The sequence below is a fragment of the Carettochelys insculpta genome, chromosome 11, assembly GCF_033958435.1.
Source record: "Carettochelys insculpta isolate YL-2023 chromosome 11, ASM3395843v1, whole genome shotgun sequence".
NCBI classification, from domain to species: domain Eukaryota; kingdom Metazoa; phylum Chordata; order Testudines; family Carettochelyidae; genus Carettochelys; species Carettochelys insculpta.
In genome coordinates, this window is record NC_134147.1 from 7103017 (window position 1) to 7130275 (window position 27259).

Consider the following 27259-nt stretch of genomic DNA (forward strand, 5'->3'; position numbering starts at 1 on the left):
GATCAGCACCTCCCAAAACAGATTGTTTTCTGAGTTGAAGGAAAGAAGGTGATGAGCTGAGGGCCAGAGGAAGTGATATAGGGATGTGCTGAAGACACACATGAAAAAGTGCAGTATCAGTATCGACACTTGGGAGAACCTTGCCCAGGAACGTCTACAATGAAGAGTGGAAATCTATGAAGGGGTGGAGAATTTGAGAGGTTTGCTGCAGTGCAGAAGAGGAGAGATGGGGAAAAAGAAAAGAGTGGCAAAAACTGCCCCATGCCCCTCCAACAGCTACCAACACCTGCCTCTTCTGTGGTAAGATCTGCGGCTCTAGAATCAAGCTGATCAGCCATCAGCAGACTCACTAATAGGTGGGTGAAATGAAGATGTTGAACTTGTTGTCGAGTGACCTCCCAGAGAAAGAGTGACAGTTTGGAAAGCTTCTGTAAATGGGCATTGTCTAAAGTAGTGTTTCTTAAACTTACTGAGACAGCAGAACATCAAACAATCATACTTTTTATGTGGAACACCTGTGAAAATTAAACAAAAAAAAAGATCAAGCTAAAAAAAGAAAAAAAACCAAGCAGCAACATGTGTAGCAAAAACAAAGTGAAGTCATTTAATCAGATATTATAGCAATGAAGTAGTATCTGGCTTTAATAAGAGAGAATGTAGACCACGAGTGTATTTTCTAAATGCTCATAGCACACCTGCTAGTTGTTCATGGAACACCATGTTTCGTGGCGCACCGTTTAAGAAACACTGGTCTAGGATTTTTCTGTTTTGGATCCACCTCTAGATCCTTTGTTTTGACCCAGTAGCTACACCCCAAGTCCTCTTTTTCAATTATTTGTCCGCCATATTTGATTAATTCCTAGGCTTACTCAAGGGTTAGCTGGGCCCCTGCCTTACTTGAGGGATAGGTCCTTTGGTGGACACCCCTTACTCATCCACGATTCAAATAGTCTAGCTCCTCTGACAAGCACTGAATTTGAAGGGAAAAGTACTTTTAGTGGAAAAGAATCTGGATGCACAATATAAAGCCATAGAAGAGAGAGACAAATAAGAGATAGCAGCAGTAGGTAATTCATCTCATCTCTCTGCCATTGCAGGACTGCTCACTGTAGCATGGCTTTTAATTAGTGGAAAAGTTTTAAGTTCTTTTGTCCTCTAATTATACATAAATGAATGTCAAGGAAGCGGGAGTTTCAGAAACACTGGATAAAAATGATTCTGTTGTACAGAAACTCTTCAACAAAAATCCTATTGCACCATATGTGCTATCTGTAGTAACCATACCGTAGATTTCACAAGATGCAGTGCAATGTGACGTGTGAGATCAGAGTTCTCATTTGGACATACCGTTAATAATTGTTCTTTTAAATAACACAACATTGTGAAGTAACAAAATTTGTCTGAATCTGATGGGCTTATGAACAGAAATCTCTCTCTAAAATCTAGATAGTAGTCCCCCACTCCCAATCTGGGTTCATACTGACATCAGGGAAGTGTATTGGGAACCATTTATCTTTGTCCACACACGTCATTGGTTTTACATACAGGAGTGCTGTGGACTATGACAGCACATGTATTGACAAACACAGGGACAATGCACAGATCATCTGATTGTCAAAAGACTGCAATGTTCTGTGCTGTGAACTTATCTAAATATGTTTTGATGATTCATTTAACAAGAGTGAGGCCTATCTTTATCTCACTAACAAGTATGAAAAATAGTCCTTGTTTGTGCTGTGAATAGCATAGGTATTTGCAAATTATCGTATACAAGCCAATAGTCTCTTCTCAAAGAATTACTATAGTAGTAAAGTGATTGTGAAAATTCTAATGCTTTCCGCAGCATGCTAGCATGCTTTGAGTGTTATGATAAATAATTAAAACTAAATGGCAATTATCAAAACAAATGGAGACTATAATATATCTTTGTGCTTGTTTGCCTACTTCTTTGTTAAATCTTTAGCCTCTTTGTTTTTGTAGTGAATTAGTGAAATCATCTTATAATTAACACTGAGAGTGTTAATTTTTAGTATTGTAATGTCTTTGGATAGACATGTCAGTTTGTATCTTCACAAAACAAAAAAGCAGTCCTGTAGTCCCTTACAGACTGACAGTATTATTTATTAGATGATGAGTTTTCATGGGACAGACCCACTTCTTCAGATCTGGGGAACACCTGACCAGGACTGCTTTCTCTGTCTTTGGTTAGAGTTAGTCTTCAAGACAATTTGCTCTTAAGTCTGATCAGTCTAAATCTGAATTCTAAATCTTTCCTTCTCTCGGGTTTTTTTTTGTGATCAGAAAAGTTTGTCAGTTTCAATAAAACAAAAAAGGTGACATTTTGAATGCTCATTTTATGTGTTTTCTCTAGGGAGTGTTATGTATTTTTCAGCATTGATCTTGCTTTTCATTTTGCTAATGTGACTTGTTTGTGAGAAATTGAAAAGGAACCTTAAAAATTAGGGAGAGCAAAGTAGTAATGCACTCATACTATAGGGGAAAGGTTTGTAGGGGAAACTGATGTTTTTTTCTTGAGCTTTTCTTTTTTTTTCAATTTGGTAACATTTGAAAAATGTACTTAAATATAGAAGTCCCCCGAAAGACTTATGCGCCTAAGTCACTTAGACATTTCCAAAAATTTCACCTAATTTCTTATGCTGTGTAGGGCTTTGTTTTTGTAAGATAGATATTATTTAGATTTTAACATCTACTAACATACAAGATTTTGCTGATGACAGAAATACACATAATAGAACTTGAGACAAATTAACACTCTGCTTCACCTGTTTTAAATTGGGTATTCCATGATCTTTGTGCTCCTGTAGTTAGCACCAGATCTATCTTTTTATATAGGAGTTTTGGCTACCTGCTTCTGAGTCACAGTAACTTACATTATAAAGGATGTGGGTATATGGTACAATTACTCAGTACCTGACTGAAAACAGACTTCTTCAGTATCTGAGAAGGAGAATGAGGAAGCTGTGCAGAGGGAAGACCATAAAAAACGAGTGGACAAACTTTTTGGCCTGAAGGCCAAATCTTGGTATGGAACTTCTATGGCAGGCCATGAATGCTCCCCAAACTGTGAGCTGTGGTGGGGGGGAGGGTGAGATCTGTGATTGCGGGGGAGGTTGGGCTCTGGGGTGCAGCCAGAAATGAGGTATTCAAGGTGCGGGAGGGGGCTCTGGCCTGAGGCAGGGAGTTGGGATGTGGGAGGGGGGTGAGAGTAGAGAATGTTGCAGTGTATGAGAGTTGGTTAATATGTCTTCAGGACTGCAGTGTACTTTGGAGGGTGTTGACCAAGAACGTGTGCCCTCGCAAACTGACCAAAATTAGAATGAAAATTGCAGAACTGTCGTTTCAGAAAGACTAACATTGAAACATCTGAATGCAGGGAGCTGGTGGCTTTATGCAATCAGAGCTGTAGCTAAAAGCCCTATACTTGATGGTAAGAGTTTGTTAAAAGCAAAGCATCTTGTTATCACAGCTCAGAGAACATTTGTTTCTTGAACTTGTGTCAACAGAGTAGATGTACTCTGAAGCAAAAATGGCAAAAAGACGAATTTGTGAGGTATTTTACCAGCCAGCCACAGAGTGTGTTTCTGAAAAGGGGCAATAAATATTGTCTTAACTCTGTCACAACAGAAAATCGGAGGTTCTAATTGTTGATAACTTTAAAAGAGTAGATACACAGAACACACCACATAAGGAGGGTAAGTGTTCAACATGGACAATGTTTTTTTCTAACCAGCATTTATACAGTGTGACAATAATCTGTGCTAGTTTTTATAAAAAAAAAAAAAAAAAAAAAAAAGATGGATATGCCCATTGGATGTGTTCAGGGAGAAGGGAGGGTCTGAACTTGCCAATTAGTTAATCATTTGCCACACCTGTATGTGAGAAATTGACTATTTAAATAGATAATTTGGTGGGGAAAAAACCCTAAACATAAACATCTGTAACATAAATCGCTATGTAGGACATCGTGACTTGTCTAGATTCAGATTTTAATTTTCCTATTAGGTTAAAAAAAATCATATAGAACTTGTATATGGGGAAGTATAAGGCCTTCCCAGCTTTCTGTGTGATTACAAGCTGACTACCTCCTATGTCACAGCCTGTTCAGTCAGTGGTGATGCCCCTAAAAGAGTTGAACTTAAGTGCCTCTTTAAATGCACATTTTACAGAAGAATCAGCCATTCAGGTACTGACAATTCAACACCCATTTCAAATAACAGCAGAACTATTTAATAAACAGCATTAGTGGATTTTCTGGGTGGGGGCGTGAGCAGGGGGAATCAAGCTGAAAATAATCAAAGGAAAACAAACCATTTTGCCATCTTTATGGGTAAATACCATAATGATTTCAGTTCTGTAGAATAAATATTTGCTCTGCATTGAATTATCATATGCTATATCTCTAGGTAGAATAAAAGTTAAGTTTTCAAGCTGAAAAGTTTGTTAGTGCATTTGCGGGAGATCTATGCACTCATCTTTACTTTTCTGAATGGGACTATAGCCATTGGCTATTACCAGACAGCTATACGCAGTCATGTAGCACCTTAAAAACTAAGAAAATAGTTTATTAGGTGATAAGCTTTTGTGGCATAGGCCCATTTCTTCAACTATGGAGAAGTGAGCCTACCCCAAGAAAGCGCATCACCTAATAAATTATTTTGTTAGTTCTTAAGGTGCTACATGACTGCTTGTTTGTTTTGTTAGAACATAGACTAACACGGCTACCTCTCTCTTCCTGTTCATAGAGCTACAGGTAATGTAAAGGAGAACTGAGATTCCATTTAGCAGTGTAGTCATGTAGACAAGGCTTTCTTTTTACCTCGCAGGCTTATCTATTTCCATGAAATCTCCTAAATTTATTTGACGATTTCTCCAAAATATTATAAAACAGGATTGTTTTGTTGTTCATATTTCAGGTTTCTGACAGTTATTGTGCTGATATAATTAACAATTTGCTTTACTATATGTCTTTGCAAACATGTATAATTATCCCCATTTTCAAGATGGAGAAAAAGAGAGCATGACTTGCCCATGGCAGTGCATCCTCCTGATTCCCAGCTTCTTTTAATTTCTAGACACATTCTCTTGTCTCATTGACAATACTACCTTTCCCTATGCATCTGTCCAAAATGTACGTTTGTGTGGTTTTTAATATTCTTCCATCCAAATATAACAAAATAGCTCCTTTGGAATAGATACTTAGTGAAATATTAAGCAAAGAGGGTCTGCCATGTGATATAGCAGTAGCACTTAACTCATGTTCCTTTGGTGCAGATTAGGATTTGAGAGGAAGCCTACTGTATAAGATTACGTTGGAAAAAGGTCTCCTTCCCAGTGCTTGACATTCCTTTCTCAAGGGCTTTTTAAAACAGTGGCTGCAGAGCCCTGACTTTCAGGCCCTGAATCCAAGACCCTCAGATTGACCCTGGCTGAGAATTTCTTATTGTCTCCCATATTAACTTTCTTTTAAAGTGAGAATATAGGGGGTGGAACTGAAGGAAGGCCTGTGACCCTTTCACAATCTATATTGTTGAGTACTTTCTTCCCCTCTCTCATATTGTCTCATTAGAAATAAAGTGATGCTTCTAAAAGGCTGCTGCAGCATTAGAATGTGCAGATGCGATACATTATGTCTTGCTTGAACTTGTTTATTCAAATATAGTTAATGACTTTATCCGGTAAGAAAACCTGGCATCACTGTGTCTGGGTTATGCCCGAGCCTCTCTCTCTGCAGGAGAGCGGCTTTGGAAGGGATTGGAACATCTTGCATTTTCGTTTCGCTTTTCTGTGTGTGTGTTTGTAGACTGAATTGCTATGCTGCTTGCTTCACATTCTAGGAAAAGGGGTTAGTGAATTATCTTTCTTTTCGGGGTTAGCAGTTATATCGGAAGGCAAATGCTTCCCAAATCACTGCTAGCAAATTATCTGGTCCTTTGGGGAGGTGTGTATTTGAATTGCTCAAAGATGCATGTACACTGCTTCCAATGTAACGTGTCGTCTTCTGCATGTTGTGTGGGAAGTGCTGAGAAGCTGTGTATGAGATTTGAAAAGAGGGAGAGAGATTTAGGTCATTATTTTTCATGCTGAGTGACAGATTTACAGGTGTTCAGCTTACATGATCTGCATGTCGGGTAGGACTAACTTACAACACAGTGCAATTGCTGGGAGGCAGCGCAGATGTGGTATTTTTGTCTCAATCGAAAAATAATAAATCATGATGATGATCCCTGAAAAGTGAGAAAATTGCTCTATAATTTATAAGGTGAGAGGGAGAGCAAATATCTCACAGGGGGCGAATCTCTAATATCTCAGGGGGAGAATAATAACTCTGAGATATCGTATTATCACATGTCTAGTACTGAACTGAACCTTCAGTTCTCTCTCTCAAGTGAATAGAGGGTTTATATACATGACTGTGGTATCAGTGCATGAATTGCAGAGTTGTCCATTTGAGCCCGTTTCCCCTGCCCCGCTGCTTAAAAGGCAGTTTGCTAAAAACACTGGTGTCCTTCCTCTGTCTTTTTTTCTAAAAGTGCTTTGGCACCCCTAACTTTAACCCAAAGCAGGATCTTAAGAGCACATTCAAAGGTAGATGTAAGTACAGCATTCCCATAATATTATGACAGCTTTTAAGGGGAAAAAAAAATCTTTTACCACTAACTCCTTTGGTTACCATTTCAGTGGAAGTGCAGAAACGTCTAAATATATGTTCTCTTTAAAACATGGTTTCCCAAACTGGGGGGTGTGCCCCCTTGGGGAGGCATGAAGAAATTCCAAGGGGAGGTGGCAAGGCAACGCAGCCCCACCCTCCCCAGCCATTTCCCCCACCTGAAGAAAAAGCCGGCCCTTGCTTCCAGCTCTCAGCCCCTGCTGTTTCACGTGGGTGACCCAGCACAGCCGCTATAAAAACCAGGCAGCCTGCGAAGGCCCACATGGAGCTAGCTGCCTTCTGCAAAAGTGACTGAGTGTAGATTGGGGGGGAGGAGGATGGGGTTAGATGAGGGGCTAGCAGTGCCTGGCTCTGGCGGAGGGGAGGGGAGGGGAGGGGCTCACGCAAGTGGCTGCGGTGGCTGGCCCATGGTAAAAAATAGGTGGGGGGGGCATGAGGGTTTCTCAAAAATCAAAAGGGGGGCATGATGCTGAAAAGTTTGGGAACCACTGCTTTAAAAGTTCCAGAGGCAATAGGAGGAGGATTACTCATATAAAAGGTTGTAACTTCCTAGGGCTAGTGTAGATTTATTTTGAATGTCATGTGCAAAGTAATTATCAAGAGGGTACTGCTCGTGTTAGTAAGCAAATGCCGAATTTTTGCGGTGTTGAAACCTCAAAGGTCATCGAAGCCAAATCCACGAGTACTCACTGAACAGACAAATCAATGCAGAGAAAAGAAACAAGAACACAGAACAAGAATATAAGTGATGGTGACACAGTAAATGTGAACACATTGTTTTAACAACTCACATACTAAAAAAAACCAACAAAATAGCATTTATGTAGCGCATAAAGACTAACAAAATAATGTAAGTGATGACCTTTTGTGGGGCAGACCCAATTTGTTAGAATACCCACTAGCACAGCTACCTCTCTTTTACTATGCTAAAAAAACTTAACAATATATTGGGAGTAGCAGGTGTATAGTTAGATTTACAATTTTGTTAAATTTCGAGTTCTGGAAAGATTCCCCTGTTCAAGTAGCTTTTATACACATAATTATTTGTGCGGGGGCATGTGTGTCTGCAGCAGGCATACAAATTGTAAGGCTTGGTAGAAGAACTGTTTTCTCTGGGCTGAAAGAGCAAGGCAAGAAATGCAGTTCAGGTGAAATGCGTATTGCTGTGCAAAGCTTCTAGATGAGTGTTCTTATTGAATCAGGCCCAGAGGGCTTCGTTAACGCAAACAAATGACCGACAATGCAACAGAATACTCAAAGGGACACTGTGAACTTCAGCGTTAGTACATTTTAAAATTAAACATGGTGGTAGTAACATGGGGGGGAATGTGGTAGCAATATATTCATTTTGAACTGGCAGTGTCCCTTAAATGACTGCCATTTAGCACAAAACTGGATTTTGCCTGTTCATGTAAATCCACACTATGAACATAGGGAGCTAGGTCACTATTTTTTCAAATCCCACAATTTGCTTTCCCATTTATAAGCTTCCAAAAAAACCCTCCAAACCCATATTGTGTAGTGAACAAATCAATATATTGAGCACTGAAGCCTCCCATTTATACACACCCCTCTATGAATATTGGTTTGTCAGCTTCTGGCCAAGACTTTTCCTTGAGCATTGGGGAATGAATGGGCTGAGAGAAATAGTGCTCTTGGTATGGGCATAATTGTCATCACAATTGGATTAGTTCTAGTTACATTGTTTGGGGTGGGGGCTCCAGAAATACATCCTAGATTTTGAATGGTATGAAGTGCTACTTGTTTTTTAATTCCTGTGACATACCCAGAAGCCAGAATAGGCATTAAGGAGTATAAATAAAAACTGTGCGCTCAGAGAAGAGAACATACTTCTTCTGTTTTTATGTCTGTGTATTCACATTTAACTCCTGATTAATAAAACTGTTTACAATTTTATGAGGAGGAAATGAAATAATTGAATAACAAATGTTAAATATTTTTCATATTTTCTCATTATTTATTCGGCAGAAACCACTCAGAAAAGCTAAATGTAACAGACAAAGTGTTCAGGGCTGAAAATCTATATAGGAACTACTGTTGTGACTGTGGGGGACTTTCTGACACCGTCAGCAACATAATGACTGATCGTGCACTTCGTATGTTATCATTCCATAGTGGCTGTCTACACACTACAAAAATAACTTTTAAGTTGCTTTGACTTAAGCAACTTAGAAGTAGAGCATCTACATACACCCTTCTTCAAAGATAAACTTTGAAGTAGGGCACTACTCCATTCCTGGGAATGGAGTAAAGACTTCGAAGTTGGGCTCCCTACTATGAAGTTAACTTTGAAGTAAGGGGAAAAAAAAAATGTGTGTAGACTCTCTGCTGGCTACTTCAATGTAGTGCCTACCTTCGGAGTTAACTTCGAAGTTAGTTCCTAGTGTAGATGCACCAAGCGTGTGGAACATGCAGAGCTCAAGGAACTAGTCTGGGAAAGTCTCAGTTGCATTTCCCATGACTTGATGCTTTTGGGGAAGGGCAAACATTCCCATTTTTGAGTGCTGCCCTCAACTATTTGGAATTCTGACTTATTTCCACAGCCTACTCTTTCCGCCCGCTACTGGTGTCTGAATCTCCGCTCACAAATAAAATTTTCCTTCCCCTCTGACAGCTCCACTTTTTGAAGTGGGTTAAAAGTTTTAAAAGTACATAGAATTGAAAAGGACAATACGGCAATCTTAGCGAGTTTACTTTGGGTGTCATTGTGAAGCAGTCTTATCTTCTCAGCTGCAGTCAAGCAACAGTTGTTTAAACTCCCTTCTTTCCTCTGGAGCTCAGAGGTGAAAATATTCTTTCCAATAATAGTTTATATTGCAACTATATCTTCATGCGACTCGCCGCCTAAGAAGTGTTAGTTTATTTTGTATTTTCTTTGTGCTTTGGGCAAAATTATTGAAATACAGGCCCAAAAAGAGAGCAACCTGTTTAGCACCATTTTCTGCCCCTTGAGCTATAATTCTGGTTTAATCGCCCTCCTGGACATATCTGGTTTATGCATCTGAGAATCCAAAATGTTCCTTACCTATGGCAGAGTTATTTTTAAGGTTCTTTTAGCATCCTGCATACTTGCACATACTTTTCAGAGTGTGATTTTTCTGAAGCATTCAAAGAGTGGGAGAGGTTTAGGTTGGATATTAGGAAAAACAATTTCACTGGAAAGGTGGTGAAGCACTGGAATGCATTACCTAGAGAGGTGGTGGAACCTCCATCTGTAGAGGTTTTTAAGTCCTGGCTTGACAAAGCCCTGGCTGGGATGATTTGGTTGGGGTTGATCCTGCTTTGGGCAGGGGGTTGAACACGACAACTTCCTGAAGTCCCTTCCAGCCCTAGGATTCTATGATTTCATAAGAGTCTGTATTTCAAATTACTGCTTGCTCAGCAGAATTGAGCAGTGGGGTGGCATGGCTTGCAAGGGAAATAGTGTTGCTGTTGGGGCGAGTCTTTGATTGGCGCTCTCAGGAAGATAAATTGGAGCAGCAGAACTGAGTTATTTTAATCTTGTTCCTGGAGCAGCTGTGTGATTTACTACATGTATCATCATCAGTAATATCGGGGTGTGAGTTCTGGAATAACTTCTCCTGTGGGCAAAGATCAAACATCGATAGTGTCAACCCAATGGCTCCAAAATTTTTCACAAGACTCCAATGCCTGGTGTTGCTCTGACAATTAATTGCCTCTTCCTCACCTTACTTATAAAACTGGATCTGACCTTTATTCTAAGATTGATAGATTTCTGCTATGTGCTTCCTCATTCCAGTGAAATCAGAAATCTAGTTCAGGTTACTCTAAATCCTGCTGTAGGAGAAGGGCCCTACCAAATTCCTTGTCCATTTTGGTCAGTGTCACAGTCCTAAAGATATAAATTGTATCATTTCAGCTATTTAAATCTAAAATGTAATTGTTGTAGCTGCAAGAGACCTGACCACAAAAGGACTTGTGCAGGGTGTGTGTGTGGAATCACAACATTACTTTTCAGGTGTTGCAGTACTGCTGCCATTACTTCTGCACTGCTGCTGGTGGTGATGCTGCCTTCAGAGTTGGGTGCTTGGCCAACCACTGCTGGTCTCCAGGGCCCCAGCTCTGAAGGCATCACAGAAGTAAGGGTGGCAAGAGTACAACTCCCCCAAAACGACCTTGTGACCTCCCCACAACTCTCTCTTGGGCCAAGACACCCAGGCCCTACTTGAAAAATGCTTTTCAGCCCCATGACATCTGTATTGCATAGGGTAAAAGCACACTAAAGACCAAATTTCACTCTCTGGAATGTGTTTTTCATGGCCATGAATTTTGTAGGGCCTTACCTATGATTGACTTGGTTGTAGGTGTGAATGCACACTGTTATTGGGCAGGGATACAGCACCAGGACTTAGGACGGTGTCTCTCCCTAAGTTCTGTCATTTCTAGATTCCTTTTTAAGTGCAGGGAGGACAGCCCCTGCTCTAATGGCAAACAGTAATGTCATGCTTCACCAGGGTTTTGAGATATGCGATCATCCAAAGTTATGGCTTGCAGTAGATATGCATTGGTTATTTTGTCCAGTCTGGCTGTCAAAAACTATTTTCCAATAGAAAAAGCAGTCAAGTAGTATTGAGTCTGTTCTGGTCTGGCTATGGTCTGAAGAAGTGGGTCTGTCCCACGAAAGCTCACCTAATAAACCATTTTGCTAGTCTTTAAAGTGCTACTTGACGGCTTTTTGTTTTGATAGTGTATAGACTAGCACGGCTTCCTCTCTGTTACTATTTTCCAATAGATCTAATTACTCCTCAGTTCAGTTTCATTAATGATGCTGAAAGTAAACTTAGAATAACAATTACCTCATGCATTTACAAGGACTCTGTCCCTTCCTTTGATGCTCATAATGATCTCAGACAGGACAATTAACGTTCCCCCACCCCTCGCCCCCTTCCTTCAGTCCTATGTACTTGATTTGTCAAGCCTGGAGATGGTGGGGGGCGGGTTTGGAGGCCAAGGGGGGCAGAGCCTAGCATTGGGGGGCAATGAGGGGGAGGGGAGGTGGAGGGTTGATGCAAACATTTCTCCTTCCTGCTTAAGAGCCTGTCCCCAGACGCAGCGTTTTGTGCTCATTTGCTCTCCAGTCTAGGGGTGAACGTAACTTAAACTTTCTAACAGGTACAAAACATTGTGTTGTGCGCTGTTCTTAAAATAGGGGTTATAAAAAGTCTGGTTTGGCGTTATTTATGAAGGACTGTCTAATAGTCCTATGCATTGCGGCTCTTGAAGTGTTGATGTTGTAATTGAATTTGGAAAAAAAGGCTCTTCTCACTGTTTTGGTTACAGACCCTTGTGCTAGTAACTATTGATCTCCTGTAGTCCAGCAAAGTCTCTCGTCCTGGCACTGGTCAGGTCTCAAGGGTGCTGAATTAGAGAGGTTCAACCTGTACCTCTGTACTGCTAGCTAGGGGTGGAATTCCCTACTTAACGAGCCACACTCATACAAGCTGCCATTGGAGCTAGGCCACTAGAAGCAATAACATAGACATGCCAGCCTGGGCTGTAGTAGTCATGGCATGGGCTAGTCACCCCGAATATGTCCCCCTGGGCTCAGGCAGCTAGCCTGTGCACCACAGCCAGTGCTACTGTGGCTACCCTGCTCTGTTTGCATGCTCGATCAGAGGAGCGCTATCACAAGTACGTTTCCATGACCAGGGCAGCACAGCCTTGGTGTGTAGTGCGCATGTAGGCTCACGCGTGTTAGAAACCTACTGATGCTTATTGTACAGCACTTACCCCTTGTCTGTTTCCACCTGGATTTCTCCTCACTCCATCTCTGTGGAATTCTCTGCATCCCAGACTACAGCTGCTGCACATTTAACAGCTGTCTCCTGCCTCTGTATCATTTCCACAGTCCTTCCAGCCACAGAGCAGTGAATGGGCATCACCGGAGGATGAGGTGGGGTGGCTGCCCCAAGCCACATGCTTTGGGAGCTCCACTGCAGTCGCCCCAGCCATCCTACAGATGGGAGTGGGGAGGATAGCCCGGGCAGGCACTAGCAGCAAGTCAGCTCTCTTCCCCCTCCCCCTCCCTCTCCTGCACCACACAGCGCAAATGGCAACCTGCCTCCCGGCCTGCTGAGCCCTTTGAAGTGGCTGATGCTCCCAGCCACTTGTGGTGAGAAGTGGGGCTTGGGAGGCCAGAGCAGAGCAGGCTGTCCATCACTGCGCCCTGCCCCATGGTGAGGGAGGGGGCTGGGGGTAGGGTGAGAGTGGAGTGGGGAAAGGGCGGGGCCAGCGGCATCAGAGTGTTGCCGGAGGCCTGTGCTGGATCCTGGGGGGGGAGGTGCCCTGAGTCCCGCCCCCTACCCCCTGCCTTGGGACAGCCCTGGGCCCCATCCTCCCCCTGGAACAGCCCTGAGCATCTCTGAATGCATTGAACAACAGGTTGGCTCTCCATGCTGAGCTGTGTTTTTCCGCAATTGGGGTCATTTTTGAGCAACTTTTCCCGGCTTCCCTCCCTGCAACAACAACCTCTTCTCTGAAGCCGGCTGTGCAGCTGTACAGCCATTCCAGACTTTCTCACGCTGCCATAACTAGTTTAAAACATCTTCACTGGGATCCTCCCCTTCCAGTATCTTTTCTTTGCCTTTACATTTTGGAGAAAAAACATTGGCTGAATGTGAACAAGCATCACTTAAGGGATAGGTAAGAGGGTCACTTTACTCAGAATTCTGTTCACTCCCTCGTGGAAATGAGTAGTAATAAGGTCACTTCGGCACATCTGTGATCCACTTAGGTTAGCAGCTCAGGATTTTGGTTTGTACTCCTCACCAAAGTAGTGTAGGATCCTTGTCTCAAAGCTGCCATACAGTTGCGTCTGCTTGGGTAACTGCAGAAGTACTGAAACATACCTCATGTTTACCAGAAAAGGGAATATCAGGAGCATCTGAGAATCTCACTTCCTCTGGTGTGTTTCTGAAGCTGCAAGGGCCTTGCTATTTTTCCCCTTTTTGTTGACTTGAAACAGCAGGGCCTGTTCTTTGTTCAGCTTCTCGTACATCATTTCACTTTCGTTTAATGTATATTACACAGCAGTTTTGGTTCAAGACAATGCCAGCGAATGCACTCAGTAGTAGGAAAAAGTGTTCAAGGTTACCACTTAAGTAAAGCAAGCAAAAAAAAAAATCCCTTGACGTTGATACCATGTAGAACATAGACCTTTTTTGTCACATCATGTTTTATGTATCTGGATCTAAAACCTGGTGTCTTCTTATTATTTCATAGTGTTGTGTGATGTTGTAAATCACTTTAACAACTTCATCATTCTATCCTCCCTCTGCATCAGCACCCTATAGAGTCCTGCAAGTAGCAATACAAACATGTTCATAATGTGAACACAAATGTGTATGCCTCCCGATCACTGGGTTAAGAATAGTGTCTGTGCATGAGAGAGAGAGAATTAAAATTAATTATTAGACTAAATTATAACTTTGGGGCAGGAAGATTAATTTATTTTCATTACAGACTGGTATAACTTTAAAATGGTTTCTTATTTGTTTCTCCCTAGATTGCAAGCAGTCGGTGAGGGAAGATGAGGGGATTGTGACTATCAATAGGAGAGGAGCTATCAAGCAAGCCAAAATCCACTACATCAAAAACCATGAGTTTATTGCCACCTTTTTTGGACAGCCCACATTTTGTTCTGTCTGTAAAGACTTTGTCTGGTAAGAATGAAACAATATATGTAAACTCAAATATATTCCTGGAGGGTGAAATAAGTACAAGACAACTTGTTTCAGAGAGACTAAGAAATGATGGAAAATGTAAATCAGTCTGTAGCCCTTGATGATGATACAGGTTAGGTTGTCACATTGAATGGAAGCAGTGTATTTTATTTTGTAGTACTGTTGCCCTACACACACATTTTTCCACATTATCCTATCATAAGCTTCCATCAGCTTTAGTGGGAGCAAGATTTGGCCCTTAACGCATGAGTCTCTCTCAATGGAATATGTCTGATAAGGGTTGCCTGGAGATTAGGGCAGTGATGTTCAAAGCTTCTAGGGGAGGACTGGTGAAATGATAGCAGGGTTTCCTTAGAGATGAAGAAGAAGCGGGAGCCAATTGATTGAGAAACATTTAGAATAGCAGGACCTGGACTGATAGATTAAGCTGCATAAATATTCAAACTCAGAGTCTCTAGCATATGAAAGCAACTAAAAGGGTCTGTTTTGAACAAGACAGCTATTTAGAGTGACACTTTCTACCTCTGTGATTTTCTCTTTGTGGTGTTTGTTTTTCAGGGGACTTAACAAGCAGGGATACAAATGTAGACGTGAGTTGACTGCTTTTGTAACTATGACAAACTTTTTAATATTACTCTGTAGAGAGCTATATATGTAACCTGGATAATACACTGTGCAGACATTTCATATAAGAACTTTGTAAATAAGAATGTTAATGCTAACGTGTTCAGTGCTAACATAGGGCTCTGTAACTCAGTGTGAAATGACTGACTTCTCCATTTTTTAAGCTTTGAGTAATAAGCTAATGGGCCATATTCTCTGCTGGTATAAATGGGTGAAATGTCCTTGAAGATAACAGCTGCACCCAGTTACAACTGCAAAAAATTGGGACCAGCAGTTCCATTTAGGTGTTCAGTAAATATTGGAACACGTAGGAAATCTTTATTCTAAATAGAGTTTGAGAATTGCATTTTTTCCAACCAGGAAAAAAAAGCCCTGATTAATTTCCTAATGTAGTTCATGAGAGCAGTACCTTGGAGTCACAGTACATCTATATGTTTGCAACAGTTGATGCCAAAGTACTTTTGTTTCCAAAATTTGCAAATATAGCGATCCCATACCCCCTCCTCCACGTCACCCTCAGAGCTTAGTGGCGTCACGTACAGGAGAAACTGGTGGGTTAGAAATAATGGCGCACAATCCAAAAATAGAGAAAATAGCCTCTTAGAACTTCCTCGCTTGCTTGGAGAAAGACACATTAACTTGAGAAATATGGATTGATTCTTGTAAATTGTAGGGAAAGCATGTTTCTTGTTAGACTATTCCAAAGAGGAGCACCTAATCTTCTGCATTATCTAACAGAAGGGTCATTTTCTTTTTTGTTTCTCTCTTGAAGAATGCAATGCTGCTATTCATAAGAAATGTATTGATAAAATCATTGGACGATGTACTGGTACTGCAGCCAACAGCAGAGACACAATGGTAAGAGCTCAGAAATTTTCTTTAAGCATATATGATTGTATATGAAGTGAGAATGGGATTGGAAACAGCAAGATCCATTTAGGAGGTGCTTTCCTGCTTAATGATGACTCTTTACAAGCCCAGACATTTTATGGAGATGGAGCATGGGTGAAACTCTGGATATGGCAAAGCATGTACATTTGGTTCACAGAAACTTTTTTTTCCCAAGTAAACATTTAATTCTTTAAGAGTCAAATTATGTAGTAACAGATATGGGGTTTTACAATACAAAACAGCTCGAATTTGTTGAACTTAGACCATCCTTCAAAAGCTTTATCTCTTTAGGAGGCCTTAGGATGGGGGTTCAGGTCAAGTAAGAAGTGGTATATATTTCTGCAGTTTGTACAGTGCACTGAGAGAACTGTTCTTACTTTGCTAAGCTGCTGGGTGATATTCTTCATAATTGTAAATTTTCATTGCTGTCAGGGCAACTAGAATGCCATATACCTGCATTTTATTTATTTTCAAAGTGCCTTTAACAGGGCTCTATGTCCATAATATTTAAATTTGTGACACGAGAGATATGTCTGCTGAGGTAGACTAGTGACTACAGTCAACTTTTTGGCTGAAACAACTGTAATTTGCCAGTAGGGATCTAGTTTTTCTCCTTGGTTAGATGCATGTTTCACCCAAACTCAGCCTGTTAACTTTCTTCAGAGACTGTACGCCTTTGTGTACTCAGTTGTGGGTGCTTTTTAAATGAGATATTGCAATATAAACCTCTGTGTGTACATGTAAGAGAGAACTCAAGATATCAGCCCCGTAATGTCTGAGGTGATTTATTTGTGTAAATTTGTCTTCAGTTTCAGAAGGAGCGCTTCAACATTGACATGCCTCATCGATTTAAAGTTTACAATTACATGAGTCCCACCTTTTGTGACCATTGTGGCAGCCTTCTCTGGGGATTAGTTAAACAAGGCTTAAAGTGTGAAGGTACTTGAGAGCTTCTGCCCTTTTTGAGTCTTGGCTTTTATGGCTAATGGGGAAAAGTAAAGTGCCCCAGGGTGTATTCTGCAGAAAAACTAATTGTTGGTGAAGTGTGCCCAAACCTTATTTGTGGCTGTGCTTGAGTTTGTGTGTGTGTTTGTGTTTCACAAAAAGCTCATCTAAAAACTAGCTGTGCCTATTAATGTGCATTTTGATTATTGCAGTGCTATGGAGCAGTGTTTCTTAAACTATGTTCTGTGGAACACTGGTGTTCCATGAACAACTCACAGGTGTGCCTTGAGCATTTGATAAAATACACCAATGGAGTATATTTTCTGTTATTAAAACCAGATACAATGTTACTTCTTCATTTCCATGATACCTGATTAAATTACTTCATTTTGTTTTTGCTGGATATGTTGCTGTTTTTTGTTTTTTGATTTTTTTTTTCCTGTAGATATTCTGCATAAAAATATTGTTTGGTGTTCCAAGGTCTTAAAAAGTTTAAGAAACACTGCTGTAGAAGAATCAGGAGCAAGATAAATTATTTTTTGAGACTATTAGGGACCAGCAGTCCCCAGATGCTATAAAGCTGGATTTATTTGTTATACAGTAACTGAGTTCATACTCTGAGACTGGAGATCCATTTTTTGAATGTTAACTGTAATTCCATCTCACATCATAATTCTCCAACCAGAATGATAAAATTTAATTAACATGTTCTTTCCAATTTGTAAAATAATGGGCCAAAATTCCAACTGAGTTAAACAGGTGAGCAGAGCTTTATCTGTGTGCCTTGGCGTGATTCAGGTAATTTGCATTTTAAGTGAGTTGGGGATGGGAAGAGCTAAAATGTGAATTGCTGTTTTATTAAAGGCTGAAATCAATTAAAAGAGCAATGTGTTCATTCCCAAATCCAGACTATCAAAAAGTTTCTGAATAGACGCAGTGAATTAAAATTAAACAAAAGAAAAAAAAAAAACCAAAAACCCTTTCTGGTGGATCTGCTGTTTCACAGTATTTTGCATGAAGTTCACATTGCTATCCTGTCCTTTCTTTTAGAGTGTGGCATGAATGTGCATCACAAATGTGAAAAGAAAGTAGCGAATCTATGTGGAATCAACCAGAAACTATTAGCAGAAGCTTTAAATCAAGTTAGCCAGGTATGTTGCACTGTTGTCATTCCAGTAGTTGTATTAGAAGCACAAGAAGGAAGATTTATTTTCCTTTCCTTATCATCTTGGTCATTAAGTGAAATATGCTGCTGCAAGTGGTTGTAAAGGGAAATAGCGGGGCAATGTTGACTTAAATTTTAAGTTTGGTTTACCAAAAAACCCAGCAGCCCACATGTACTCAGAATCATTCTACTGATTTTTTTTTTTTTTAATCCCACCAAGAGCATTTTTTCTTTGTTGTTTCATTTAAACATTTCTTCTGCCATGTTTGGTACAAATGATGGAAAACAAATTTTTGAAAAAATCTGGTTTATTAATAATCTCTGTATTTTTTCACAAAGTGTTGAAAATGCAAATGTTATACACCACGATTTTAGCTTATCAGAGGTTCTTTGTGCTGGAACTAACATGTACCCAGAGCTAATGGCTTGGTTTCCTGTGTCTGGTGGTTGCTTCAGTTCCAGCTGGGTGTTATCACTGGCTTTCATTTAGAAGAAAAGTGTATACTGGCTGTGAAAGAACAGCATAACAGAACCTTCCCCTTTCTAAGCTTATGTGTGTGATACTTCCTTTAAAAACGTAGGACTGATAGAACAATAGTTTCACTACTTGAAAATCTAAAGTGGTTAACTGCTAAAGTGAAATTAAACAGTGAAGTTACTTACACGTGCTAACCACCAATAACCATATGTTCTTCTTCAAGTGGTCCCTGTGGGTGCTCCACAGTAGGTGTCAGACTCGCCCGGCGCCACAGATCAGAATTTTTCTAGCAGTTTCCACTGGATTGCACATGTGCCGACGCACACCGCTCCCTTGCGCGCCCTCGGTCATGTGCGCGATCCGGTCCCTGCCAGTTCCTTCTCAACCGCCAACAGCTACAGACGGAATCCGCTCCGGCTCTAAAGCCTGAGACAGATAAGATAGTTGTTTTACTTGTTAGTTCGTTGTTTTCACTATTATACAAAAACAAAACAAAACAAAAAAAAAAAGAAGAGCATACAAAATAGTAGAGAGAAGAGGAACGGAGGAGAGAGGGGCGGACAAAGAAGGCTGTTAAGCTGTCCGCTACCCTGAAGGCCGTGAATGTTATTTGGGTTGTAGAACGCACTGATTAGCGGCTAAGTACCCTATTAACAGTAAAGACTCACCGCGATGGCTTCCTCGGGGTTTAAGAAGTGTGAGTCATACCGGGAGGCTATGCCAGCCTCTGATGGGCATAGTGAATGCATTCGTTGCCTGGGGGAGTCCCATGTTACCCAGAAGTGTTCGCATTGCGCTAAGCTTACAGCCAGGGCCAGGAAGGACAGAGAGATGAGGCTCAAAATGATCTTGTTTGATAAGGCCCTCCAGCCTGAGCCGCCGGAGAAGCCTCACACAGAGGGGCCCTCTGGGTCACATAAAAGGAAGGCAGCGTCTTTGACCCCCTCTGTGCAAAAGAACAATAAACTCTCTCCGGCTCGATCCTTGCCGGTGGTTCCATCGATCAGGACAAGTGGAATGCAGAGCCCTCAGCCGCGGGCTGATGAAAGCGGCAGCGCGGTTGCGCACGTGGCCGGGGCCGGGCCTCCGACTTCGCAGCAGTCAGCACGGAGGGTGCGGCAAGCGCCGGAATCGGCGGCGCCGGCTATCACGGCGCCGACGGCGCAGGGGCACCCAGCACGGGGCCCAGCAGCACCGGAGGAAGCTACCTGTGCGGCACCGCTTGTGACGGTACCGAGCGTGGTGCCAACAGCGGGGCCGAGATCCCCGGCACGGAAGGGGGCGGCGCCCACCCTGCAGGGGCGGGGGAAAGCTAGAGCCAAAACCTGGCACCTCAGTCCATCTCCAGACAAGGCTGCGATGCCCTTATCTCCCAGCCCCCCCCCCCCCCCCCCCCCCCGAGATACACACGCTGCGTCGCCGGACGGCAACTCCACCCGCTTATTTTGGACCTCCCTCTCTGTTCCTCCAACCACCTTCGCCTTGGCTCAGGCTTCCTTCACCCTTTTGGGGCATGGATCCCTATAAGTACTATCACAAACCAGCTTCACCATTATCAATGTCATCACGGAGATCCCGCTCTCCTAGACATCACGGGTACGCTCTCCGATCGTGGTCCAGGTCTCCATCACCAGGCTCTTGTCCATGTTGTTATGGCCGTCCTCATCATGCTGAACACCGACATCGGAGGTCTAGATCCAGGGGTAGATCCCCTCCCACTCCTCGCCAATACTCCCGTGTCCACTCTCACTCTGGGAGAGGAACGCAGCTGTCCCAGGGAGAGTTAGGTCCAGAGTCCCGAGAGTTTCCTTCACAGCCCACGAAGGAGCAAGCATACCAGCGAACTTGGGAGCCAGAGGACTTGGGGGAGGGTTATCCCAGCAGTTCCTCCTCATCCTCCCCAGATGAGGCAATTGTCCCCGGGGATGTCTCCCCTCTGGATGACCTTAAACAATTCCAAGAGCTGTTCAAAAGAGTAGCATACACGCAGGATATTCAAATAGCAGAGGTACAGGAGAAGCATCCTGAAAAATTTGAGACCCCCCAGCTTCATCTAAAATCGCTATCCCACTGGACGAAGCCATTATGGAGTCAGCCACTAACATATGGCAGACTCCGGCCTCTATTCCACCTACGATAAAAGGGCAGATAAGAAATACTTCGTCCCAGCCAAGGGCATGGAATTCCTGTTTAGCCACCTACAGCCCAATTCTTTGGTGGTCGAATCATCCCAGCAGAGGTTGAAGACACCTCAGTACAAATCAGGGGGGTCAAATAAAGATGTTAAGATATTAGAGCTGTTCGGCAAGAAGGTCTACTTCTCCTCTACCTTATTATTGAGAATGGCAAACTACGCGGCACGTTTATCAAACCATAACTTTGACAATTACTCTAGACTCACTTCTCTCCTGGATTCCCTCCTGGAGGACAAGAAACCAGTGTTAAAGGCAATCGTCCAGGAGGGCTATGCGGCCTCGCGAATGGGAGTTCAGATTACCCTGGATGTGGCGGACACAGCGGCACACTCAACAGCCGCAGCAGTGGTAATGTGTAGGAAATCCTGGCTCCAGACGTCTGGTATCCCTAGAGATCTACAGGCGAAGATCGTGGATCTTCCCTTTGACAAGCAAAAGCTGTTTGCAGAATCATCCGACTCGGTCCTCCACTCTAGCAAAGATTTGAGGGCCACACTTAAGACCTTGGGTATATACACTCCTCCATACAAGAAAAAGGAATTCTATCCTCAGCAAAGGCGCTACGCTTACCGACCACAATGCACTCAATATCAGCGAGGCTATGACCAAGGGCGCCATCAACAGCAGCAACAGTACAGGGCCCCCAGGCGACGTTCTCAACAAAGTTGTACAACCTCGGGGCAAGCCCAGAGGCAGCAAGTTTGACGGGTATGTCGAGGACTGCGATATCAACACCATCACTCAATGCCACTCACTTCATGTTCCATCATCGCCTCAAACCATTCCACTCCCAATGGCAAAAGATTACAACAGACAAATGGGTGCCGGAAATTATAGCTACGGGTTACGTGATCCCCTTCTAGTCACTACCACCGAGGAAACCTCCCACCCGGCCTATTCTCAGGGACCCCTCTCATGAGGTGCGGCTGAAGCAGGAGGTAGATCACCTCATGTTCATAGGGGCAGTGGAAAGAGTGCCGGAACAATTCCAAGGGAAAGGTTTCTACTCACGCTACTTCCTAACAGAGAAGAAAACAGGAGGCTGGAGGCCGATTTTGGACCTACGGGGCCTCAACCGATACTTGCACAAGCAGCACCTCCATACAGTTGCCTCCATACTTACGGCACTGGATGATGGAGACTGGTTTGCAGAGCTCGACTTACAAGACGCTTACTTTCATATAACAATCCACCCGGCACACAGACGCTTCCTCTGCTTCACAGTCGGCGGGGAACATTTCCAATACAGGGTTCTTCCGTTCGGCCTATCCTCGGCACCCAGAGTCTTTACCAAAACCTTGGCAGCAGTATCAGCTTACCTGCACAGGCAGGGCATGTTTATTTTTCCATATCTGGACGACTGCCTACTGAAAGGGGCCTCAAAGGCAGAGGTCCTATGCATGATACGCGTCACCATGAACACGTTTACTTCGCTGGGCCTAGTTATCAACCTTGCAAAGTCAAAGACCGAACCCACGCAAGATATAGAGTTCATAGGGGCACGCATAAACTCTATCGCATCAAGAGTATACCTGCCCGATGCCCGCTTCCGCACCATCAAATCCTTGGTGCAAGTCATGATGTACAGCCCCACGGTGCCGATCCTAACATGCCTGCAACTGTTGGGGCACATGGCGGCCGCTACGTTTATAGTACAGAGTGCCAGGTTACACATGCGAAGCCTGCAGCATTGGCTGGCGAGTGTTTACAGACTGGCAGCCCATACCGTCCACAGGGTAGTATTGCTCACAACGGAGGTATGGAAGTCGCTAACGTGGTGGGCAGATCCCAAGAACTTGCTAGTGGGAGTGCCCTTCCACCAACCACAAATTTCCATTTTTCTTACAACCGACACCTCCCACATAGGATGGGGAGCGCACATTGGCAACAAGGTGATGCAAGGGCTATGGTCCCCCGCGGAACAGACACTGCACATAAACATACTGGAGCTCAGAGCAGTGTTCAATGCGTGCAGACGTTTTCGGAAATACCTGCACAGCAGAGTAGTCGGGATCAATACCGACAATACCTCCACCATGTTCTACATCAATTGACAAGGAGGGGCACGGTCCTGTGCGCTATGCGCAGAAGCAGTCCGATTGTGGAATTGGTGCATTGCCAACAACATAACGTTGAAAGCCTCGTACTTGCCGGGCGCCCACAATGTGAAGGCAGATCAACTGAGCAGGCGCTTTGCACTCATGCACGAATGGCAGATCCGCTCCGACCTGCTACGACGCGTATTTTGCACCTGGGGGTTTCCCCAAGTCGATTTGTTTGCCACCCAGCGCAACAAGAAGTGCCCCCAGTACTGCTCCAGAGCGGGAATAGGGCAGGGGTCCCTGGGGGATGCCTTCGTGATCTCATGGAAGGGCCCTCTACTCTACGCGTTTCCCCCCACAACACTTATCCACAAGGTTCTGCGGATAGAGAGCTCGCATGATACTCATAGTTCCAACTTGGGACCGACAACAATGGTTTCCCCTGCTTCTGCGCATGTCGGATCGTCCACCACTCCCCCTACCGGTAGCGCCGGACTTACTCACGCAGGCTCAGGGGTCCATAGTGCACCCGCACCCACAGGGACTGCGCCTACAAGCATGGTTAATCCATGGCTCAGCGCCTTAGAGAGCACGTGTACGGAGGGAGTAAGACAAGTCCTAGAGTGTAGCCGAAGGACCTCCACCAGGAGGACTTACGAACAGAAATGGACACACTTTACCTCCTGGTGCTCTGCCAAACAGTTAGCTCCTCTTGACGTTCCTATAACTGTAATTCTAGAATACCCGCTGGACCTCAGACGAGACAGGCTCTCTCTATCCTCGCTAAAGGTCCACCTTGCAGTTCTATCGGCTTTTCGGCACAAAGAGGAAGGGCCCACCATATTCACCCATCCTTTCGTCACAAGGTTCTTGAAGGGGCTGGTAAACCTGTACCCTCCTCGAAAACCGCTACCACTGTCATGGAGTTTGGACTTGGTACTCCACACGCTATCAGGACCACCCTTCGAACCATTAGCCACGGTACCCCTCCGACTCCTTACCATGAAAACGACCTTCCTTCTTGCAATTACGTCAGCCCGCAGGGTGAGCGAGCTCGCAGCAGTGATGGCAACGCCACCCTGCACAGTATTCTCAAAGGAGGTGGTGATCTTACGGTTACACCCAGCCTTCGTTCCGAAAGCTTCCTCGGAGTTCCACATTAATGAACCAATAGTATTACCCACGTTTTACCCGAAGCCTCACAGCTCCAGCAAGGAGGCATGCCTGCATCTCCTAGATGTGAGGAGGGCGTTGGCCTTTTACATAGACAGAACTAAGCCCTTCCGGAAAACGGACAGGCTTCTGGTGTCTCTCGCTCCCAGGTCGAAAGGGGAAGGCCTCTCTTCCCAGAGAATTTCGAAGCACATTGTGTCCTGTATAAAACTGTGCTATGAGCTTCGAAAGACCCCCTTGCTATCCCCACCCAGGGCTCACTCCACTAGAGCGGTGGTGGCATCAACGGCCTTCTTCAAGGGAATCGCGCTGAAAGACATTTGCAGAGCAGCGACTTGGTCATCCTACGACACCTTCGCCAAGCATTATGCCCTGCATCGGGTGTTCAATGAGGATACCCGTCTGTTGACAGCAGTCGTCTCGGGGGCAAGCTGCACATGAATCGAGTACCCACCTCCTTACTTGGGGTTACTGCTGGGTAGTCACCTACTGTGAAGCACCCACAGGGACCACTCGAAGAAGAAAGAGAAGTTACTCACTTGTAGCAACGATGGTTCTTCGAGATATGTCCCCATGGGTGCTCCACTACCCGCCCATCCTCCCAGCTTTGGATCTCTGTCCGGTGCTTTTCAGGAGCATCTGGGGCAGTTGGTCAAGGAACTGGCGGGGACCGGATCACGCACATGACCAAGGGCGCGCAAGGGAGCAGTGCGCATTGGCGCATGCGCGATCCAGTGGAAACTGCTAGAAGAATTCCGATCTGCGGCGCCGGGCGAGCCCAACACCTACTGTGGAGCACCCACAGGGACACATCTCGAAGAACCATCGTTACTACAAGTGAGTAACTTCTCTATTTTTTTCTGTCTGCCACATAATGATTCTTGAGTATTGTTTAAAGTAGTACAAGCTGTTCCCCCACTACCCCTTCGGCCCTGGTGTTTTGGTTTGTTTGTTTCTCCCGCCCCACCAGGAAAGCTATGATCTTTTGAACCCATAATTCTCAGAGGATATCACTGGCAGAGGTATTGCACAGAGTGCTCCAGCACTTTTAGCACTGTTTTTATTTTCTTGCCACCTATGACAGTGGAAAGCTAGGACCCTATATAAGGGAGTAGAATAAACTAAATATGTGTATAATCATTTTTCAGCTTTTCATTATCAAAGGGATCTAAACAAAGTAGTAAACATGCAGCCTTCATTTGGAGATGCCCCTCTGGGTGCTCCACGTTTGGTGTCAGTGCACACCTTCTCCATCATTCAGAGACTTTTACAGCAGTGTCCTCGTGGGTCACGCATGCATGGTGCTTGCTTAACACACTTGTGGCCTGTCTCCTCAGCTCCTTCTCTACAGATCCCAGCCTGAGATGGACTCCAGTGGTGTCACTCAGAATTTTTCTTCCTTATCTTAGGGCTTGTCTACAGCTAGAAGTTTTGTCCCGAGACAGAAGGAAGTGGAGGAGACTTGTAGATGACCTGTGTTCCACCCAGAGTATAAGGGTTTAAGATGATGATGTTTGCTCTGCTGGGAAGATTCACCTGGTCAGGGTTGATCTTCTGGAAATTGATTTCACATGCCTGTTAGATACATGTGAAATAGAACTATCTGGGATCGGCAGTTGAACCCTGACCTCATTATTGCAAGGTGTAAGGGAAGTTGATGGGAGAGTTTCTCCCATTGACCTCCCTCTATGTAGACTGCCAGGTAAGTCGATTGCAGATAACTTGATTCAAGCTAAACAATTGCCATAGCTAGAATTGCGAACCTGCACTCGACTTTACTCTCTAGTCTAGATCAAGCCTTAGTTTTAGATAGTTTTTTCTTGTTTTCTCAGATACATTTGTTACATCTTTTTTGCCTTTCCGAAACAAAATCCCCAGAATTGTTCAAACCATTCCCTGAAGCTAGATAGTACATCTTTATACCTTGGCGAGCCAGGCATATGTGAAACTCTGTGCAGGGATGCCATTCCCATTTCTGACAGCTACTCACCATGTGCCCATTGTTTGGGGGAAATCCCACGTTCCTCAAATAAAGTGCTCATTGTAGCAATCTTAAAGCTAGGGTGCAAAATGGCAGAGACCTGAGGCTCAAACTAATTCTTGTAGAGAAATCTCTTCGTCTCACCTCAGACCCAAGCTGGGGACCCTCTGTAGGTCATTCCGCACGTCAGTCCAGCAAAGACAAAAAGACGGCAAAAACACTCAGTTTCATCACCTCGCAAAGGCCCACCTGCCTCAAACTGACCTCAGAGCAGATCGGTGCCATCTGGGCCAACCATACCTCACCACAGCACTTGTGATGCTCTGGGCATCTCCATCGCCAGCCTCTCTGTGCACGGCAATGTTTGGCTCTGACAACCTTACCTCACACACCTGCTCCATTGCCTGCTCCCATGCCAACCTCCACCTCTGTACCACCTATTTACTCTCCCAGCGTGCCGCTGTCAACCACAGTGCAGTACACCCCAGCACCGTCTGCATCAGTGCTGCAGTTCTGCCACCAGAGGGACCTTTCCAAGTGAGGATGAGGAAGACATAGAGGGAGTCTTCTCGGCAGAGCACACATCCCCGGTCAATACTTACATTGCTTCAGCACCAATTCACTCTGCCACGGATTTCCCACCATGTCATCCCTGGATGGGACCATCCAGGCCTTTTTCCAGCCACTAGCAGTGTTGAAGCCTCGAAAGTCCACAACCCAGGCATTGCTGCAACAGACACCATCTCTACACAGTAATCAGCAAGTCTCCAACCCAACCGTATCGTTCCTCAGTCACAGAGCTGCAGGAGGAATCGGCCACATCAGCTACAGAACAAGTGGCCCTGGACACCTCACCCTGAGAACACCTCTTCTTCCTCACCTGATGAGGCCATCATGCCACCTCCACCACATCAGCTGATGATTTTACCCATTTTCAGGATCTCTTTAAGAGGGTAGCTAAGGAGTTCAGTATTACCCTGGAAGAGGTCTGTGAGAACCAACAGGACATCCCTGGTGTCTTATAATTGGCAACATCTCCCAAGATTGCCTTTCCTGTTAACTCTGCCGTGATGGACCACACCAAAATGATCAGACAAACCCCAGCCACTGTCCCCCCCACTTGCAAAAGACTGGATCGGAAAAATTACTTTTCATTGAGGGACTCTGATTTCTGTTTACACCTCCCGCCCCAAATTCACTTGTGGAGGAAGCAGCCTACCAAAAATAAACACTACTTCCAATCTACTCCTTATGGTTACGACAGCAGAAGACTGGATCTATTCAGCCACAGAGTTTCGCCTCATCGACCCTAAAATTTAGGGTGGCCAACTATGCAGCTCTCCTTTCCAATAC

At 44.1% G+C, this 27259-nt stretch overlaps 1 protein-coding gene across 5 annotated transcripts in view; it reads left to right on the top strand.

The window, feature by feature from the left end:
* PRKCD (protein kinase C delta) overlaps positions 1–27259 on the top strand; it is a 138286-nt gene that overhangs the window by 93141 nt on the left and 17886 nt on the right. For all 5 annotated transcript variants that reach the window (XM_075005111.1, XM_075005114.1, XM_075005113.1 and 2 more), the window contains 5 exons: positions 14235–14391; positions 14971–15002; positions 15809–15894; positions 16737–16866; positions 17923–18023. In XM_075005111.1, the coding sequence (XP_074861212.1) occupies positions 14235–14391; positions 14971–15002; positions 15809–15894; positions 16737–16866; positions 17923–18023 (506 nt within the window). The remainder of the gene's footprint in view (positions 1–14234; positions 14392–14970; positions 15003–15808; positions 15895–16736; positions 16867–17922; positions 18024–27259) is intronic.